This window comes from Sorex araneus, chromosome 2 (assembly GCF_027595985.1).
Source record: "Sorex araneus isolate mSorAra2 chromosome 2, mSorAra2.pri, whole genome shotgun sequence".
Lineage (NCBI taxonomy): Eukaryota > Metazoa > Chordata > Mammalia > Eulipotyphla > Soricidae > Sorex > Sorex araneus.
The window spans coordinates 57572177-57594038 of NC_073303.1; the positions used below are offsets into that span (position 1 = coordinate 57572177).

At 41.2% G+C, this 21862-nt stretch overlaps 2 protein-coding genes across 4 annotated transcripts in view; one reads left to right on the forward strand and one right to left on the reverse strand.

Annotated features, from left to right (window-relative positions):
• Positions 1 to 4899: 4899 nt before the first annotated feature.
• On the forward strand, positions 4900 to 15122 carry RBM12B (RNA binding motif protein 12B). 3 transcript variants are annotated; one of them, XM_055125477.1, is made up of 4 exons: positions 4907 to 5037; positions 6232 to 6314; positions 8528 to 8580; positions 9153 to 15122. In XM_055125477.1, exon 4 carries the CDS (start codon positions 9181 to 9183, stop codon positions 11950 to 11952), a length of 2772 nt encoding a protein of 923 aa, XP_054981452.1. In that variant the 5' UTR covers positions 4907 to 5037; positions 6232 to 6314; positions 8528 to 8580; positions 9153 to 9180; the 3' UTR covers positions 11953 to 15122. The 3 variants fall into 3 exon arrangements, with proteins under 3 accessions (XP_054981453.1, XP_054981452.1, XP_054981451.1); XM_055125476.1 differs by lacking the exon at positions 4907 to 5037 and adding an exon at positions 5123 to 5650; XM_055125478.1 differs by lacking the exon at positions 6232 to 6314 and having other exon boundaries at positions 4900 to 5037.
• A 137-nt stretch (positions 15123 to 15259) lies between these two features.
• CIBAR1 (CBY1 interacting BAR domain containing 1) overlaps positions 15260 to 21862 on the reverse strand; it is a 34758-nt gene continuing 28155 nt past the window's right edge. Inside the window, exons 8-9 of the mRNA XM_055125481.1 lie at positions 18843 to 18956; positions 15260 to 16268 (exon numbers count right to left, since the gene is read on the reverse strand). Coding sequence (XP_054981456.1) covers positions 16182 to 16268; positions 18843 to 18956 — 201 coding nt within the window. The 3' untranslated portion in view covers positions 15260 to 16181. The remainder of the gene's footprint in view (positions 16269 to 18842; positions 18957 to 21862) is intronic.

Sequence of the window (21862 nt, forward strand, 5' to 3'; positions counted from 1 at the left end):
TTATCCAGGAAGAAATGAGAGCAGATATTTCAAAGCTACGAATAGAAGTGACACAATTAAAAGAATCAGTGGATGAAATAAAAAAAACTTGGTAGGAGCCCTCAATAGTAGAATGACTACAACCGAAGACAGAATTAGTGAGCTTGAAGACAACCTGCAGAAAGCATATAGGCAACAACAAACAATGGCAAAAGACCTCAAAATGACTCTGGAGCGAATTAGAGTCCTAGGGGATGACCTCAGGAGAAACAACATAAGAATCATTGGAGTACCAGAAGCACAGGGAACCAATCCCAATGGGATACCCGAATAGCGTTTTCATCCTGTTTGCATAAGACCTAGGTCTCTGAGGCGTACGTTAGTGCAGGAAGAACAGTAGAGTCAAAAAGATGTGCTCGGATTCCGAGGTCCTTCATTCTCTTAACCACTTCTTTCAAGACCAGACTTAATAGGGAAGCCAAGCAGGTGTAATGCACACACTTTAAGAAGAGACAAAAGATACTCACTGAGTCTGAGTGTTTTTTGGGTCACACCCAGCAATACTCAGGGGTTATTCTTGGCTCTACACTCAGGAATTACTCCTGGCGGTGCTTGGAGGACCATATGGGATGCTGGGGATCAAACCCAGGCCTGTTACGTGCTAGGTAAACATCCTGCCCGCTGTACTATTGCTCTAGCCCCTACTAATTGAGTCTGAAACTAGGAAAGATATTCCTGTACACGTGCTATGCATTCTGTGTAGATTCTTTAAGTCTTTGTAAAGAAAAGTTCAAAATCTGAGGGCTCTTTTCAAGTTGCTGAGTGGGGCTGAAAAGACATGAAATTGCCTTTTGCAATACATGATGCTTTTGTTTTCTCCTTATATTCTCTTTGGTATTTCTTTTTAGAGTCTTGGATGGTCTTCTTGTATATTCTTCTTGCATACCTAGGACTGAATAGAAGTCTAGGGAAAGCAAACCTAAACAAATAGGAGATACCTTCTTTTCCATGTAGTGTTATATACTAGACATGGCTTCTACACTGAGACCTGCAAGTGGGTGGCAAGTTTCAACAGTGAAATATCTTTTCTTTACTCCTCCCCCTCCCACCCATTTTTAGCAGGAGAGTGTTTGGTCCACATTCTGTGGTGCTCAGGGACTATGCTGGCTTTGTGCTCAGAAGAGATCATGGGATCATATACAGTGCTGGGAGTTGACCACATGCAAGGCAAATGTCTTACCCATTCTACTACTCTCTAGCCCTATCCATTGCCCTTTCTCCGTGTCTCTTGTTAACTATTAGTTTTGATAGAATTCAGGTTCTCAGGTTTCATCTTACTACTCCTATAACCTCAGCATCTTGGGGGCCCTGTTCAAGTCTTATTTATCACACATCAATCATTTGTTAATTTTGTAAAGTTCAATGACTTTTTTTTAATCATACACAATTAAGACCTTTATTCAAAGTGTCCAGACAGCATGTCATCAATACCAGTGGGGTTTTGTAAGATATGACTTAAGCTCAGAGGATGGGTAGGGCGTTTACCTTGCACATAACTGACCCGGGTTCAATCCCCAGTACCCCATATGGGCTCCTGAATACCACCAAGGGGAATTTATGTGTGCAGAGCCAGAAGTAAGCCCTGAGCATCGCTGGGTGTGGTTCAAAAACAAACAAAAAGAAATATGCCTCAAGCACCACTGAGGACATATGTACATATACCAGAAGAATCAACTGTTCATATCCTAGTCCTTTTCTATGTGTTTTCATATACATCAGCTCATTTTATCTACAAATAACCCCACAACTGTAAACCTCATTTAATAGGAGAGGAAAGTGAGACAGAGGGATTCATCAACTAAGGTGATAAAACCACTAAGAAGCTAAGTTAGGCACAGAATTATGGTACTCTGATTTAAGCCAGCCTTCTCAAATTCCTAATTTATTATTATAACTATTATAATTATATTATTATTATCATTATAGTTCTTGCACCACACTCAGCAGTGCTTAGGCTTATTGCTGGCTCTGTGCTCAAAGATCACTTCTGGCTGGCAGAGCATGAGGGACCATAGTGTAGTGCCAGTGATCCAACCTGGGTTAACCTGCTGGACATGGAGCGGGGCAGGAGCAACTCCCATCATGCCTGGTTTCTGCTTCATGTTGTTTTACTAAAACCTTTTTGCTTTTCTTAAAACCCCACTTCACCCCGGCCATCTGCAAGGGAAGGACAACTGGGCTGAAAACTTGGCCTTGGCAAATAGTTTAATAACTGCTATTCACTGTCTATGGAAGCCACCCAGACATAGCAGGGTAGGTATCTGCGGGATGTTCTGAAAACATGTCTAGATCACCTATCTGTAACTGCTGTTTGTACTATTAGAAAATGTTTTCTTCTGAATCATGAAACTTGCATTTTCACTTATGTGTTTGTTAAAATTTGCAAGTGCAGGCTATGATGTTAAGCACTTACTATAAAATTTGCAACTTTTCCCTCGTTCAGGTCTTGCTTGGGCCTGCGTGCCTAGAAGCTTGACCCCAGCTAGCTGGCTTAATAAACTCTGCTTGTGTGTTGCATTACTGGCTGAACTCTTTGTGTGGGTTCGGAGAGGGGGAAATTATCGACACCGGACCTTAGCAAACCATGTGAAAGGCAACTGCCTTACCCACTGTAAAATCTCTCTGGTCTTGCTCTACTTAATTTCTAAGTTTCACTGAGTTTTTGCATGCAGAAGCAGACCCTAGTTCTCTCCTGGCAATGCATGTCCCCAAGCGCGGCCAGGAGTGAACCCCAAGCCCAGATCCAGATCGAGAACTCCAGCAGTTAGGTGCTTGTCTTGTACTCAGCTGACCCGGGTTCAATTCTTTGAGATAGGTGGCTCCCCCAGTTGCACCAGAGGAGTAATTCCTGAGCACAGAGCACTTTGGGTATGGCACAAAACCGAACAAACAAACCTCAAACAAACAACCCCCCCTCATGTCGGTGGGCCCACAGGTGACTTATGTGAAGCAGGGAGGAGAAAGACAGTCCTTTCTCGCCAACTGCCTCTGCCACCTGGGACCCAGGGCTACTGGGTTCTTGTCTTGTCTCGCAGAAAGCAATTTCAGTAGTAGACAAGCAGTGAAGTAAATAGATTTTACTTGGAGGGTTTTTTAAGGTGTGGAGGGGAAGAGAGTGAGAGAGAGAGAGTAATACACTCGAGAGAACATGGGCTTCACCAAGGGCGGACAGAGCCCCTACACACATCCAAGCATTAGACAGGAAAGCAGTAAAGTACACATCTCAAGAGGGGAGATGCCAGGCCACATGTGCTCTGGCACCACATGTGCTCGGGCGCGTGGCGCAAAGAGCACATGGGCTCGGGCAGCATATGCACGCCCTTCCTTTGTTCCATGTGTCTTTTATAGGCTCTTCTCAGGTTGGATCACATTTTAATCAGATTAAGGGAGAGGTCCGAGGGTTTGAGGAACTTCATGAGGAGGGGTCCAACCTCCTCAGAGTCCGCTGAAGGTCTTATATCCACAGGGTGGGTCAGTCTTAGGATTTTCCTCCCAGAAATTCTGTTGACCTAAGTTTCGTTGGTGAGGGTCTTTCCCTGTCTACTTGCCTACATCACCCTGAACAGATGCACCTCCTGGCTGACCCCAGCAGGTGCCCCCTCCTAACCCTGACATTTGAAACACATCACTAATACTCCCAAATATTTAATATGTCAACTCATTCAACACTTTCCGTCAAGAGTAGCTGTCTTTTGGTTTGGGGTCTACAGCTGGCGGTGTTCAGGGATCACCCGTGACAGGGCTCTGGGACCATACGGGGTGCCAGGGACCGAATCTGGGCTGGCCGTGAGCAAGCCCAGATTACCTTACCCCCTGTATATCGACTCGGGCCCACGGGTAGCTACCCTGAACCGTCATTTGGCAGCTGAGGAATCTCAGAGGCTAATTTGCTTAAGTGAGCGCCTCTCACTCCGGGAGCCAACTTTTTTTTTTTTTTTATGTACTTGTAAACCACCTCTTCTTCCTCACATCGTATCATTAGCTAATGAGTTTCAGGGAGAGTTTCAAAACTCAGTCTCCTCTCATCCATAAACCACGTCTTTAAGATGCAGTTCCTACTCGGCGGCCTGGGAATAATCCACCGGCCTGTCAGTGTGATTATAAACCGCGGTGCTCCCGCTAATTGCAAACAGTTAAAACCAGAAACCCCGGGGTGCTGACACGAGCCAAGGGTCACAGGACCGGCCCCCGAGCCGCCCTTTGGACGTGTCCACGGCCGAGCCGGGCTCTCTCCCAAAGGAGGGTCCAGGGGCGCTTCCTCACAAAGCCCCTCGGGCAGAGAGCTGAGAAACGTGCGTCGCCGCCTCCCGGGGGTGCCGGCCTCGCAACGTCTCTACATCCCCCCCTCAGAGCCCACCGAGAGCCCCCTCAACTGCTGCAGCCGGTCGCTCCGGGCGACGCTTCCGCGGGGAGACCCTAACGGCCGCCTCCTCAGTGAACACCGCGGCCCGCGTTTGGCCCCGCCCCGCGATCGGCCCCGCCCCTCTGGCCCCGCCCCTTCCCCGCGGCGGGCGGCTCGGAGCACGCGCAGCTCGGCCGCTCCGGGGCGCACATACACACACGCACGCGCGCGCGCGCGCGCGCGCGCGAACGCCGGCCGGGCGGCCCCGCCTCCCCCGGCCCTGACAACGGGGCCGCGGGCGCGCGGCGGGACGCGTGCGCAGACGGGGCCGGGGGCGCCGGGCGGGCGGCGGACGCGTGGAGCGCGCATGGGCAGAGCCGCGGGACGTCCGTTGTCCGGAGCCGAGGGGAGCGTGGGCGCCATCTTCTTCCCGGCTCGCTGGCGGGAGGGCGCCGCCTGTGCTGGCGCCGCCCCAGCCCCGGTCGTGTCGGTGCGAGCCGGCCGCAGCGGCGCGTGTGGGCCGCCCCGCGCCAAGCCCTGGCCCGGGGGCCCGCGGGGGCCCGGGCGGCGCCTGCCGGGAGCGCGCTGCCTCCATGAGGGGCCGGGCGTGCGCCCCCGCGGCTCCCTGACGCGGAAGATCTCCAGGGATTTCCTAGGTATTATTCCCGCTCCCCGGCCTCTCCCGGCCGCCTCCCCCCCTCCTCTGCTCCGGCGCCGGAGTCCGCGGCTGGCCGGGCTCGCCGGGGCTCGCGCGGGCGGGCGGGGCGGAGCCGGGGTGCGCCCTTGGCACGGCGTTTCCGACGGACGGACGGACGCACGGACGGACGGACGGGCTCGGCGGCGGGGCGGTGCGGGGAGCCGAGGAGACGAGGCCGGCGGCGACCGCGACAGCAACGGCAGCGGCGTCGGAGCCCACGTCGCCACGGTGGCCCGGCGCGACCCGAGGACGCCGGGAGCGGGACGGCCGTGCCCGCGGAGGATGCCCGCCGAGGAGCGCGGGGGACGACGCGCCGGGGACGCCACATCACCTCCCTCAGGGGACTCTCCGGGCCCTCGGCAGGCCCCGTGTCGTCAGGCCTTTCGGTTTTTTCTTATTTTTTTTTTAATTTAATTTTTGTTTGCATTTTAACCATCCACCTGACGGAAGGAAATTAAAAAAAAAAAAAGGCCGAGCGTCCTTTAAACAACAACAACAACAACAATAACAAAAGAAGTGTGGGGCCGGGTAGATGGTTTTCTGCAGGGGACTCGACTTGGTGCATTGAGAAGGTGAATGTGTCCGTCCCCCCACCCAAGTTGGGGCCGAGGAACCAGTCGCTGATTTTGTGTGTGTGTGTGTGTGTGCGCGTGTGTGTGTGCGTGTTTATTTATTGGGTTGGTTTTTTCCTTCCTCCTCGTGCCCTGGAAAGTTTACGGGTTTATTCTCGAGTTCTCATCAAGTTGATCTGAGGTGATGCCTCATTAAACCCAGCCTCCCGCCCCTTCCTTTCCCTCTCGGTCTTCATCGGAAGATGCACATGAGATATTGTTCGTGATCTTGGTGATCACGTGGAATGAGTCACGGAATCAAATAACTTTAAATGAACCTAAAAAAAACTTGGTGCCTTAGGGGCTGAAGGAGCCGGCAGACGTGAGGCGGGGTGGGCAGGCTGGGAGGTGTGCTGAAGGGGGGGAGAGAATCCCATTAAAAAATAAACCAAACAGTGCTTTAACCCCCTGAGATCTTTTCAAAGACATTCTTTTCACAGGTCTTTTTACATCAACAGCCACACAGTACTTTAGTTGTCTAAATGAATAGAGAAAAAAAATTTTAAGTGCATTACTTTATTTTCTGTGTTCTATTTATGTAGAATAGAATTTCTGCGAAATTGGCTTAAGGAAGTAATACGGAATCACTAGAAAAGAGCTCCTTTGGAGAGCTGGCTTCTTCCAGGTAGGGCGTCTACAGTGCTCTTGCAGCAGTTAATAAGTGGTACCTTTCTCTCACAAGGGCAAACGTGCACCAGTTGTTTTTGATGGTGACCAAAGAGGAATATTTACAGTCTACTTGCAATTCTGGAGATTTGTAGTTATGGTGCTTCTTAGAGTATGGTTTTTGCATCAAAACTAGTCAGTTTGAAAATTTGACATGTAATTATTCCTTTAAACATCCCTAACTCTGAGACATTAGGGTCAATTTCAATTTCATATTTTAAAAGAAGTTTAGGAGTGATAAAATGGCAATGTATCTTAGGCTGATTTCTAGCTTTTTTTTTTTTTTTTATAAATAAGGATTGTTAAGTCAATTTGAAAAAGGTGTCTTGAAATTTTTAATACGGAGAAATATTTCAGAAGCTATGGGTTTTCTTGAGTTGTTCAGATTTTTGTAATAGGCCTTTTTAGATGAGCTGTTATCTGTTCACAGTAATGTTGAGCAGAAGGCATAGGAATTTCCCACTTATTTCTGCCACACATGTATCCTGCAGATGTTTTAATAGTAAACAATAATTTTTATTTTTGATTTGTGACCCACACCTTACTGTTCTTTTGGGCTATTCCTAACTGCTCACCAGTGACCTTTGTGGTGCTTTAGGCTAGGCTGTAGTGCTGAGCATCTTTGCATGCAAGGCAAGCACCTCCTATATGATATCTCTCTGATTAAATTCAGATGATCATTAATTATAGATGAAGAATGTGCAGTATGTCAAGTGATTTCTTGTTATCTTTGTTTACTTCGTAGTTCAAAAAGCTTAAACTTTGACCACATGAAAGGAAAACTGAATTAGCACACGTCAGAAACAAAATGTCTTCAAGACAACATTTTATGGAGGAAAATTACTTCAGTGTAATGGACTGAAACTTTTATTTGTACATTAAAATCACAATATATTTGTAGTTACTAAATTTGTAGCACTGTCATCCCGTTGTTCATCAATTTGCTTGAATGGACACCAGTAACGTCTCCATTGTGAGACTTGTTACTGTTTTTGGCATATTGAATACGCCATGGGTAGCTTGCCAGCCTCTGCCGGGTGGGATGCTCTCAGTAGCTTGCAGGACTCTCCGAGAGGGACAGAGGAATCGAACCCGGGTCGGCCGTGTACAAGGCAAATGCCTTACCGGCTATGTTATTGCTCCAGTCCTACTAAATTAGTAGGCCATTAAAACCTATTTGATAAGACCACGTTAAGTACTGCTAATTTGAACATCTCTGACAGTGTTAGATACGCTTCCCTTTGAGAAATCTGCAGTTGAGATTTTTTAAATATTGATAATCTCAAATAGTCCATACTATACCAATGTATTTCATTATATATATTTTTATTTTATATTGTCATTTCGTTTCTCTCTATAGGACAGTTGTTTGAAATGGATTTATGTATTGTTAATACATCTGTTATTTGTACATTATTTGGCTTGAGGTATTTAGTAATTTAGTAAGTTTTAGGAGTTTAAGATGAGATTTAGTAGTAGTAGTAGACTTTTGATTTTATGGTTACTTAGTTTTTGCCTTAATTATTTCAGTCTAGTCCCTTGTTTGGAATTGTGAGCCTGCTTTGTGGAATTTAAAATTGTATCTAGATGGCAAACTTGGGTTTGGATTTATAGCTTAAAAAATTGGTTTTTGAACTTGAAACTGTTATTTTAAGTGGTTGCCTTATTTGACTAGGCATTATGTTTTGAAAGGAAATAGAATTGCAAGCAAATTGGACCTACAGAGCTATATGCTTGGTCTTTTCATTGATGAAAGTTATCGAGAAATATTTCTGTTTTTTAAAATTGTCACTTTGCCTTTTTTTTTTTTAGTGGATGTAATATTTACATACAGTGAAATACACAGAATTTAAGCATAGAATTTTGCCTTATTACATTTATACATTCATGTAACCATCACTGTAGTTGAACATTTCCATTATCCTTGTCCTCTTGTTTCCTCCAACCAAGGAATTATTAATTTTCAGTACGTTTCTTATTTTTAAGTAAGTGGCAGATATCTACTTGGAATTTGTGCTGAAGGTGATTACTTAATTTTGTACTATTCCCATAGGTGTCTCATATATTGCTTCACTTTTAATATGTAAACCTAAAGTGAATATCCTAATCTGGCATTGTTAGAGATCAATTATAGGATCCAAAGATTAATTATATTTCATTTTCTTTCCACAGTTAAGTTGCTTTTACAGAATTAACAGGTCTCCAAGAAATTTAAAAAAAAAAAGGTAAGATACAAGAGCTTAAGGCTTTTCACAGAGACTTGATTTAACAAACAAAACAAAACCAAAACTGTCTAGGTACACATGGCTTCTGTCCTTTATGTCTGGCCAGTTGATGCCCTCATGAGTGGAAGTGGGTTTGTTACCCTGAGCAGAAATTTAATCATAGATGACATTTCTAACTTTGTAAAATGTTTTGTAGTTGGTAAAATTCTTTAATACATCAAGTACTTCTGTTTCAGTGGAAGATACGTTCCTGAGTATGAAAATAGTGTGGTCTTGTGGTGAAGCAGCATTTGGCAGACTTAAAAAGATTTGTTATTTTGATACTCATACCTTATAGGTTAGGTCATACTGAAATGATTCTTAAAAGTAGGTGGTTTGTTTATATATGGGAGAAGGCTTATTGCTTGTTTCTATAAAATAATTGGATCCAGTTTTTTTTTAAATGTGTGAACTTCTATCTTGTTTCCATTTACAAATGCTGAAGAAGACAGGAACCAGAAGTCATTATTAAACTTTGGGATACAGTGCTTCGAAAATAAGACTTGCTATTATGTGTACCTTTTTGTCTGCAGGTCATTATTGCTGTGGTTTGATCTCAGCATGGCTGTAGTCATCCGTTTACTGGGGCTTCCTTTATTTGCGGCGCCTGTGGATATTCGTCGCTTCTTCACGGGATTGACTATTCCTGATGGAGGAGTACATATTATTGGAGGGGATATGGGGGAGGCCTTTATTATTTTTGCAACAGATGAAGATGCAAGACGTGCCGTAAGTCGCTCTGGAGGGTTTATCATGGATTCATCTGTAGAGCTTTTTCTTAGTAGTAAGGCAGAAATGCAAAAGACTATTGAAATGAAAAGAACTGATTGCATAGGAAGAGAGCGACCCGGATCTGGGACAACAGGGATTGGCAGCTTATCTAATGTTGAGGCTATAAAGGAAGAAGCAGGTAACTCTGGATATGTCTCTCCACTTAATCGAGACACTGGGTTTCATACTAATGGTACTGGACATGGTGATTTAAAGCCAAGAAAGACAAGGCCATCGAAAGCTGAGAATCCTTATTTGTTTCTCCGGGGCTTGCCTTACTTAGTAAATGAAGAAGATGTTCGTGTATTTTTCGCTGGTTTGTGGGTAGATGGTGTAATTTTCTTAAAACATCATGATGGCCGAAATAATGGTGATGCCATAGTAAAATTTGCTTCATGTATTGATGCTTCAGGAGGTCTTAAGTGTCATAGAAGTTTTATGGGTTCAAGATTTATAGAAGTAATGCAAGGCTCAGAACAGCAGTGGATTGAATTTGGTGGTAATGCCAATAAGGAAGGTAACATTCCTGCGAGAACTGATGAACACTCTCCCCCAAGAGGAACTAATGATAGACATTCTCGAAAACGATCTCACTCAAAATCTCCCAGAAGAGCACGTTCTCTTTCTCCTCAAGGATACTATGTTCAATTAAAAAATCTGTCCCTAAGTGTTAACAAAAGAGATTTGAAAAATTTCTTTAGAGATACTGATCTATCTAATGAACAGATTAGGTTTTTATATAAAGATGAAAGAAGAACAAGGAATGCCTTTGTGGTGTTCAAGACTCTGAGAGACTACAATACTGCTCGGGGTTTACATAAGACTGTTTTACAGTATCGTCCAGTTTATATTGATCCAGTATCTAGAAAAGATGTGTTGAAGTTAATTAAATTTTATGAAAAGAAAAGACCTGCGTCATCGATAGAGAAAGAGAGGCTTGAGCATGGCTCACAAAAATACTGTCAAGAAGGCTATTCTGGCCAGAAACTTTGCATCTATATAAGAAATTTTCCATTTGATGTCACAAAAATTGAGGTGCAGAAGTTCTTTGCTGACTTTTCACTTGCTGAGGATGATATTTACTTGCTTTATGATGACAAAGGAGTTGGTCTGGGAGAAGCATTGGTGAAATTCAAATCAGAAGAACAGGCCATGAAAGCTGAACGTTTAAACCGACGAAGGTTCTTGGGGACAGAAGTATTATTAAGACTTATATCTGAGGCACAAATGCAGGAGTTTGGCGTAAATTTTCCAGTGATGGCCAGTGAGAGGATGCAAGATCGTTCACAGTCACGTGATAGAGATGACTATTTCCATTCGTTTGAATCAGATGATCCACCGATGTACTCAGTCGGCCCTTCTGAAAACTTTCGAAGTCAACAAGAGGATTTGAGGCAACCAGACAATTTCAAGCATCCCCAGGGGGATTTCCGGCAGCGTGATAGGTACCCTCCAAAAGACTTTCGACATTCCCCAGAGGACTTCAGTTATTCCTCGGAAGAATTTAGATGCCCTCGGGAGGAACACTTCAGAAGGCTTCCTGAGGAGGACTTCAGGCACCCCCGGGAGGAAAGCTTCGGGCATCATTGGGAGGACGACTGGAGGCGACCACCAGAGGAAGATTTTAGACAATCTTCTGAGGAGGATTGGAGGAGGCCGGCTGAGGGAGACTTTAGGCGACCAGAGGAGAGCTTCAGGCGACCACCTAAGGAGGATTTTAGGCATCTTGCCGAGGAGGAATTCCGACATTCTCCTGAGGAAGATTTCAGGCATTCTCCCAAGGAGGACTACAAACGGCCGTCTCAGGAACACTTCAGGCGACCACCCCCAGAACATTTCAGGAGGCCGCCCCAGCAGCACTTTCGGAGGCCTCCCCAGGAGCATTTCAGGCGGCCTCCCCAGGAGCACTTTCAGAGACCATCCCAGGAGCATTTCAGACGACCGCCTCAGGACCATTTCAGGCGGCCTCACCAAGAACATTTCAGGCGTTCCCGAGAGGAAAATTTCAGGCACCCGTCAGATGAAGACTATAGGGGTCGCCCTGACGAAGACTTTAGGCATCCTCCTGACGAGGACTTCAGGAGCCCCCCGGAGGAAGATTTTAGACGCCTTTCTGATGAGGACTTCAGGAGGCTTCCTGAGGAAGATGTCAGGGATGCTCTTGAGGACGACGTGAGACTTACTGACAATTTTAGAAGTCATCGTTCTGTTGCAAATGTTGGCCGACCAGAAGGTGGCAAATTTGACTTTGGAAAGCGTAATATAGGAAGTTTTCCCGAGGGGAGATTTGTTCCTGATCCAAAATTAAACTCTAGTTCAGGTAGAGTAACTCCTATAAAAATTATGAATCTTCCATTTAAAGCTAATGTTAATGAAATTCTAGATTTTTTCCATGGCTATCGAATTATACCTGATTCAGTTTCAATACAATATAATGAGCAAGGGTTACCAATAGGGGAAGCCATTGTTGCTATGGCAAACTATAATGAAGCTATGGCTGCTATTAAAGATCTAAATGATAGGCCAGTTGGCTCCCGCAAAGTTAAGTTAGTTTTGCTCTAAAGAAAATCTCTAATGCAGAATTACCTCCCCGCAGTATTGAAGCAGTAAAATGTATTTGTTTTTCAGAAGTGTTTATTTTAATTATCTTATGAAAAGAAACGTTTTATTTTGACCTGTGAATAGAACAAATGTATTATAGAATGTGAGTCTTGTTTACTTTTGCCTGCAAATTGCCATTCACTTTTTCTAATTTAAAATTAATTTTTTTGACAGTGGGGGAAAAGTAGTAATTCCCCAACTTTGTCATTTTTTGTTGATGTCCTGGATAAACCTCAAGATATGTATATAGCAGAGCTGTATTTGGGGAGGATAAATTTTATGTTCATTTTAGTTCTATTTTGTCGCATACATCTTTTATTAAAACTGTATAAGGAAATGGTCAGTGACTGATTGTTCAGGTTTGGCATTTTCATTGCTAACTGCCTGCAAAATAATTGCCCTCTTCCTTGTCTTCAGCTATTACTATGTTAATACTCCTGTTAATATAGTTAAAAAATGGACAGACTGTGAACTTGAAGTTTACTTATTATATGTAAAGAGCTTAGGATATTCTTAAAGTTCCCGTGTTCATAACTTTGCAAAAGTTTTATAAAAATAAAAAATTGTAACTGAATAGAGCAACTAACTTGTATTTATAAAAAGAAAAAAAGAACAGCTGCTTTTGTGAAGTTTTTCAACAGCTATATTAGCATTATGATAGAGGGGGACCAACCATTCTATAGTAGCCACAGTGCTATGTGTAGTTTTATGGTTTCTTCAACATCTCATCAACCAAACTGATACAGATGAAAAGAAAATAAGAATGTAGCTGTAGGTACCAGGGGACGGTAAGGTTTAATACTGGAAAGAATCTGTATTTCTTTAATACAGAATGTTTACATAAAATTTTTGTTAAATGGATAGTTTGTTTCTAGGAACTATTTACTGATGATTCATATAAATTATTTTTTTATTGGGTTCTCATTTTTTAATTTCAACTTTGTATTCATTTAGAGATTCAACAATAAGACTTGTGCTTGAATTTTGACCTCTTTGATATATATAGCACATAGTATAGACTTTTTACAATTACTAAATTTGGTTTCTATATACCCATAATAAATATTAATGGCTAATGTTTATTGGCTCTTACTGTGTTAGGCAGTGTAAGTGCTTTGCATGTAGTATCTCAATATTCCCTAAAAGCATTTTTTAAAAAAATCACAGATGAGATAGTGACATTTAGGTTGGTTAAGAAACTTACTTGAAGTCATAGCTAGTAAATTATGGACCAGTTTTAGCCCAAACAAAACAGACTTCATTTCACGCTCATTATATATTTGCCTACTTTGTTCAGTGGCACTTTTAAATTTTGTATGACCATACTAACTATATTTTCATGAATAAAAGATATTTTCTTACCTCCACTGTTCTTTTAAAAAACATTATTTTAAAGGATAAAATTAGGATGTCCAGTTAAAGTAACTTTTAAAAGTCTCTTTACATCAGGGTTTCTCTTGGATACTGATAGAAATTTTTCATTATATGAAGTATGATTTGGTACACGGTTGGCCTCACCGTAATTTACATAAAACATAATTTCCCTCAGTTCTGTAATCCACCTGTTTCTCACACTGAATAATAAAATTTGAATTTATTTGGTTTAGTAATATAGTAGGATATTGCTGAAGTAGAATACTTTGTCAGTACTTAATGTGTACTCTTAAGTATTTGGTGTTGATTTTAGTCACTTGAAGTCTGAGAAGCCAACTAGAGTTTGTGTTTTTAATTATTGTAACTTCTCACTTGCTAGAGAATGAACTAGTAAATGTGGTACAAGAAAGCACATCACCATAACTCTTTAAATTTACAGTAAGCTTACAGATAGACAGGAGACTAAATCCATTCTCTGTAGTGTCCAAGTCAGTAAAATGGAAGACGTTATTTTTAAATACTCAAGTATTATACAGATGTTTTGTTTGACTTGCTTTCTTGAGGAATATATGGAAAACTTAAAAACACTTCTCAAATACCTATCAAGCTAATAGGACGCTTAAAGGTGGACATTTAATGTGGACATACTTCTAAGTTTGAGAAGACAGGATTGTGGTAGTTAAGTAGTATTTTGTATTTGTGAATTATGAAATTCATATATTTTACCCCACAATCTATTTATATACTTTTTATCTTTTTAAAATAAAGTTTATTATAGGAACTGCTTCTATATTTTGGGAGCCATTATTGCACATCTCTTCCAATTCTGCCTTCAGTGTTATCTTTATAACTGAAATTGGCCATGCAACAAATCAGGGTATATTTTCAACTTCTAGAAAACATTTGCTAGCACATTACCAGTTTCAACATGTAAAAAGAAAATAGTGTATTAAATTTTCATACACCTTTACCCAGCTTTGATTAGTATCTCATAGCAAGCCCATTCTCCTTTTATGAGGTACACTAGGATCATATTTTAATTATCTTAAAAACGGTATTTTAGTTATCTTAAAAACAAGCATTTTATCTAGAAGGTAGCTGAAAAATGTTTATCTAGAGAGTAAGCTTAATCTTCCGAGATAGCTAAGAATCACGTCAGAAATACTCTTTTACTAAGAACAGTGCCACGAGCAATAGTTCTCGATTCACATATCACCTATTAAGCAGTGATCCCTTCACCTCTATCCTTATATTAAATATTACTGTTACGACTATCATTAGTACCACTAATCTTAAATATGGAGGTAATAAATGGACTATTAAATGACTGTCAAGTTGGTAGCTTGTTTGTTTTGCAGTAAGGGAAAAGTGTTTTTTACATTCTAATATGTGGCTACATCTTAAGTGATTATGGTAGGTACCTTTGTAATAGTTTTAATAGTTTTGTGATTAATTTTATCTAATAGCTCACATGGAAAATACCATCTACCCTTCTAAGAAAAAACTGCCAACCTACATCAGTCTAAACTTAATTTTACATTGATGAAAGTTATGGATAGCATTCCTTTTGTCCACAGATTGTTTTTTTTTGAGGTAGGTAGGACATTTTATATTTATTCTTCACTTACTGCTTTTTATGTCAGGTACTTTTTAACTTTCAGGATAGAGCAATTAAGTGTTCAAAAGAAGTGATTTGCTACAGAGGGCAAGATAAACAGTATAAGTCTTATTTCTCCCAACTACGTCAAACTTAAACGGTAAGATAAAAACATGCAATGTTTTCAATTTGTTTAAGAATATTGTTTTAAAAAGGTACAGATACAGAATTTTATCACTTAGAACTATTCTCAGGAAGCGGTGCTTTGTTAACAGAATTATGAATAATAGTCATAAAGATCCTTAGAAAGTCTTTATTTTTCTATTATAATTGCTTTTGTGATTATCCCAAAAGATTTTATAAATTTCATAAGTTTTATATGCCTGTGATCCATGAAATAGCAAAAGTACAATTCTCCATTCAAAGAAAAGCATCAAGCTATCTACTGAAAGGCTCTTGTTTTATATTTTCAGAAATAAGTGACTGTTCATTAAATAGATGGTAATTGGCAGATTTTTTAATTGAGTTTTTATGGTTTTCCATAATGTTTTCTTAGACAAAATTACAATTTTCTAATTATACATTGCTGAACCATGTATAATGTATAATAGTGGTTTGATTTTTCAAACCAGAATCAGACTGATGGCTTTCTTTTTAAAACTTTGTTCTACATATATATATATGTGTGAAACAGTGATATCCTAGTATCCCTTTACCTTTAATCAAGTGATTACAGTACTCTTGCTTTCTTAAAAAGCCAATTTACATAAAAAATGATAAAACTAGGTTTTTAGTAAAATGGATAAAAAGCCAAAGAACAAAAGAAAACTTGTCTTTCTAAGGTTTATGAAATACTTATATTTAGTCAGAGTGAGTATGTAGTACCATTTTCCGGTGATGGAATAATGTTAATCTAAAAGCAAGTGGAAGTGTTACGTCTTTTGGGTACTGTCTACTTACTATTGTAACAACTTCATGTAGGTATACAGTATACTGGGTTACTTTACTATGAAGTACATAATTTAAAAAAATGAAATCAATACAAAAAGATAATGTGCCACTAGGTACAATGTTGAAATGATAGTTGTATAGTAGTTTTTAAAAACTTTTGGATTTTCCATTTTTCTATTTCCTTTTGGCATTGACTGTATCAAGCCAGTATAAAGTTTTACAATTATCCCAAATTCCAAATAATTTAAGATGAAAATGGAAATAAAAATTAATTTTCATCTTCTGTAATATCTAAGTCTTCATCCTCTTCATCATCATCTGCTTGTTGATCCTTTCTTAGCCGACAAGTGGTTACCTGTTGAAATTTTAAAAAATATTAAAAAATACTAACTTGAAATTTTTCATGCGTGCTATCTTTTTATAAAAAATGCCTTTACAGGAAAGGGCACAAAGAAATATTTCAGAAAAATATCCATATGTAATACTTCTTAATTATGAATACTCCCTTTGAACTACTGTATTGACATTAAAACATTTACAACGTTTATTCATGTTATTTTTTAATAAAAGTTTGAAATTAACCATTTTATTCCATTGGCTAACAGTATATCAGTATTTAGCTCAGGGATTAGCTCCTGGCTATGTGCAGGATTCCTGATAATGTTTAGGGGACCATGTGTGGTGCCATGGATCAAAATGGGTTGGCTTCGTGCAAGGCAATCACTTTAAGCTCTGTGAATATCTCTTCAGCCCCTGGGTACTAGTAAGTACTTCGATGACAAAATCCTGGGCTAGGGTTGGAGCTCAGTAGTAAATCATATGCCTCATTTGTGTGAGGCCCTCAATCCATCCTCAGCACAGCAAAGGAGGAAAATGCTTTTAGAGGAAGGGTATAATGGCAGTCTGAATCTCAAAAGTATTTTAAGGACTGGAGAAATAAGTTATAGGGTTGGAACATACGCTTTGCATGAATGAGGACCCCTGAGTATCACCTGGAGTAATGTCCCTGGAGTAGCATATGAGCACTGCTGCTGTGGCCCACACAAACAGATCTCTATATTATATATTGACAGTTTGTGAGTCACAAAACTGTGAGTGACAGTTTGTGAGAATCATAGAAGTGATGGTGGAAAGCCCAAAACTAAGCACCTGAAATGTTAAACGTTATTGTGAATTAGTCAGCTTTTCTCAACTGATTATTATTCTGTTAGCTCCCAGGATATTCCAAGGGGGCTATATATGAAAAGCCTGTAAAATGGGAGGCCAGAGTGCAAAATTAGGGAGTTAGCTACAGGATAGGGGCCGCAGGAAGGAAACAAGGCAGAAAGGCGGCCCGGATGGGGAGAACATTGGGAAGTATGGTTTAAATGGATGCAGTTTCAGTTCCCCACTTGGCTTTAAGTCATGACTCTTGCCACTTGGATCATCTACCTTCAAACCTTTTCAAGGGTGACTGACCCACACATTTGATAGTATCTGGGGACATTGCTGATGGTCACAATTGGGAGAGGCTGTACATACATGTCTGTGTGTGGGTAGAGGCTAGGGACTTTGCTCACTACCATGCACAGGACAGCAGCTCCTGTATTCTCTCACTGAGGTTGAGAAATCCTGGGATACTGTATACTGCTACACAGATGTTAACCAGAAATAACATTAACATCAAATGGTGAAAAACTTGTTCTGTAATACTAGATTTGTGGAATTTGAGCATAAGGCATTTATCGTTGGGAGTGGTAAAAATAATAAAAAAAATATTAAAATCTGATTGAGGAGAGATTACGTAAACACAGAATCAATGTTCACAGAGCAAGTAGAAGGTTGAAAATATTTGCCTTCAGTTGTTTTCCCTCCCATGCGGGTAGGAGGATTTGGGCTCATACCTGGCAGTTCTGAGGGGCTATTCCCAGCTTGGGGGTGACTGCTGTTGGTGTTTGGGGAGACTGCATTGTGGTATCTGGGATTAAATGAGGTCAATCACATGCAAAGCAAACACCTTAATCCCTGAACTTCTTTCTGGCCCCATTCAAATTTTTTTTTGCGGGGTTGGGGGGGGGGTTGGGTCACACCCAGTGATGCACAGGGGTTACTCCTGGCTCATGCACTTGAGGTGCTCGGGGGACCATATGGGATGCTGGGGATTGAACCTGGGTCAGCTGCGTGCAAGGCAAACCACCCTACCCTACCTGCTATCGCTCCGGCCCCCTACAGCACAAGTTTTACTCCTTTATGTTTTCTTTTGTTTGGGACAGTCATATGGTTCAAAAAGCCTGTTCTTTTCCAAAAGCCTTTACAAAAAAAAAAAAAAAGTTGACCCCTTCCATTCTAGATACCAGGTAACTCAAGTTTTCTGGCTATATAGAACTTAATGAGAAAACGGAGCATGACCCCCAACTCATATTAAAAACCTATGATAATGTTAGCAAAAGCCCTTTCTAGACATAATTCTTCAGTCATGATAGTATTAAAATCCTGAAATTAGTGTGCCTTTATTTTTTTGGTTTTGGAGCCACAGTTATCAGGGCTTACTTGGCTCTGAGTTCAGAGAGCACTCCTGGTGATGCTTGGGTGACCATATAAACGGGATCAGCCACATGCAAGGCAACTGCTTACTATAGTATAGTATAGTAAGCACTTACTAAGTATAGTACTTACTAAGTATAGTACTTACTTACTGTACTGTCACTTCAGTCCAATACTGGGACTTTATACTCCAGGCTCTTCAAATTAAACCAGAGAACAAATCTAGATAATCTCACCTTTTAAACTTTGCTAATGTGTTCTGTTCTAGAGAGTAATGTATACCACAATGTAACATAAGAAATAATAGACCTGTGCCAGTGTAACCTTGTTTTCATTTTGGGAAACCTTAGTCTGAACAGTTCACTGGGATGGTGCAGACTCCAGTAGACTGTGGTTTCAAGCTCACCTGTCCTGTCCCAGATTTAGCTGAGAGTGATCTCTGAAGAGGTGACTTTGAGTTTGCTCTTACAATATCTAAACGAGATGAATAATCTGCTGGGTACAGAGAATTTCGGAATACCTGTTGCAATAATAGAACAAAAGTAGTCACTAAACAATGAAAATCTAGAAAGCCATGTTGAGTTTATCTCAGGAAAACATTTTAAAAGCATCAAGACAAGCCCCCCAGCAAACTTCAATTACTATAAAATTTAAACTAAATACTAAAAACTTATATTAACATAAAATTTAAAATTTTTGAACAGATTCTTTTGTTTTTTGGGCCATAACAGGTAATGCTCAGGGGTTAATCCTGGCTCTGTACTCAGGTGCCCGGGGGGGCCATATGAGATAATAGGGATTGAACTGAGGTCAGCCACATGAAAGGCAAACACCCTACCCGCTGTACTATGTCTAGGACCCCCCCATGGATTTTTTTAAAAAAGTGTTTAGGTCACAGCAGGCAATGCTCAGGGGTCACTCCTGGCTCTGTACTTAGGAATTACTCCTAGCAGACCTCTGGGTGACCAGTATTGGGTGCTGGTTACTGAAGCCAGGTTGGCTGTGTACAAGGCCCTTGCCCTATGTGCTGTCCTACTGCTCCAGCCCAGGAAGCTAAAGATGTAAGATGGTAATGGTTCTGGGACAATCAGTTGAGAGCTTTTGCTGGGTAAAAAGTAAAAGTGCTACTCTTCAAAATGTACAATACAATCCAGCGGAGAGGCTGTGTCACACCTGATTGATTCTGTTCACCTTCTCTCAACTCCTTTATCAATTTAACCTCACTGCAGTATTTGGTAGAACATCACAAAAAAAAAATCCCTCAAGTCTTTGGAATGACATGTGTAAAAAATAGCAGTTCCAACTCTCACAAACTCTCACCACTGCCTATGTACTTCAATAAGAAGTGAGGGGACCAGGGCACTAGGACGGTGGGCAGTGTGCTTGCCTATCATCTGCTGACAGCTGACCTGGGTTCTATGCCCAGCATCCCATTCTGAACACGCCAGGAGTGATTCCTGAGTGCAGAGCTAGGAGTAAGCTTTGAGCACTGTCAGGTGGTCCAAGCCAAAAAAAAATGTAAAAAGAAGAAAGTGAGCCATAACCATTGCCCCATAACAGTCTATGTTTATTTAACTTCTTACTGTTATACCATTGGTTTACAAATTTTCATAGCATTTTAAGGGCTTACCTTTAATACTCTGTGTAGACTACTACCCAGAGCCATGTCACCACCAAAACAGATCCCTCTGTGTCTCCCTTTTCTGGTGACCACTACAGTTTTCACTAATTTAAATTTATTTTTTTTCTTTTTCCAGTCTGCTTTTCTATCCTCTCATTTAAAAAAAAAAAAACAAAAACAGAATTACAGGTAAGAACTCACGGCCCCCCAAAACAAATAAAGTAGAAATGAGCTTCTTTGAAAGTTTTTATAATAATCTTTGGTGATTGTCCTTACCATCAATTCTCTACAGACTTTCCTGATTGCTTTATATTCATGTTCCTGGCTATCTTTTGTTTTCCTAGACCTCAAAGGTCTAGTTAGAACTTTCTAACATGATAAAAATGCTTGCTAATCTTCAAATAGAACCCTCCTATGACTGAGGAACTGAATTTTTAGTTTTAACTCAGTGAGAGGCTTAGATTAGATTCATCTTAACAGTTAAAGGCCTTAGTGGGCACCTAGTATCCCAAACCAGCAGCATAGGCACTGTACTTATATTTCTGACCTGAAGAACTTCTATTTTAACTGGTTTACTCTAGTACATCTTTATAGCTTATGTGTAATTATATTAAAGACCAAGTTGTGTTATTTATCTATTCAAAAACTGGGTCCTGTCGAAAGACCAAATGCCTTAGTTGATACCCAAGGCCTAAGACTGCCCCAGTTTACCTAGTCAGTCTACTTCTAATCTGAATGTTACATTATATCTCTCGATGCTCTTCTTGGCCTGGAATTGTACCAAACTACCTTTTTGAAAACAAAAAAAAATCAAAATGCATTTTTTTTTGGGGGGGGGGAATGGTGGTGTCCCTTCTTGTCTTATCAACAGCTCCTATTATTCAGATGCTCAGTACATATTTCATGTCACTGTTCTGTGATAACAGACATCCCCAAACTAGAATTAGGTTCCTTAGGGCAGTGTTTCCAGTCTTCCCTCACTTCCTCTCTTCCTTCCTGTGGGTGCCTCCTAAACTCTTGCAGTGGCCTCCCAGTTACAGTTTTCACCCGTTTCTTCTGTGGAAGCTCTGAGGGCCAATACGGGGTCATAACAGCCCCTGGTTGAGAAATGCTGCTAGAGATGTTTCCTAGAGTGGGCAATACTGCCCTCTCCATGGGGCACTGGAGCAACAGAGGGGGGTTGTACTTGGTTTGCTCATGTTGAGATAAATTTCCTGAGGCACTGAGTAATTGTTTTCTGAAAAGGAGGAGGTCAGCCAAGTTAATTTGAGGAACACTATTCTAGAGCAAAGGTCTGTTTTATCTTCGAACACCTCTCAGTAACTTGTTTTGTGGTTGCATTTTTAGTTTTTGAACCACATCCAGTGGTACTCACGGGTTACTAGGTCCCGCTCCGTGCTTGGGAATCATTTGTGGCGGTGCCTTATGGGACCATCGCCCTGCTGGGGCTCCAACACTCTTACTTTCCTGCACGCAGAGCATGTGCCCAGCCCCAAAAAGCAGCTCGTTTTTGTTTTGTGAGCCACATCTCAGTGGTGCTGAGGACTTACCCTGGCTCTGTGATCAGGGATCATTCCTATTGGGGCTTGGTGGACCATATGGGGTGCCAGGGATCAAAAGGGTCTCCTGTGTGGAAGGTAGGTGCCCTACCTGCTATATTATCTCTCTGCCCCCTAAAAGTAGTTTTTTTTTTTTTAAAAAAAAACTGATGTTTGCTTAACATGAATTCCGTCAAAGAGACCTAAGCAAGGGGATTTTTACACATTTCTTTAAACCAGAGAATACAAAAGAAATCAAGGGACAAG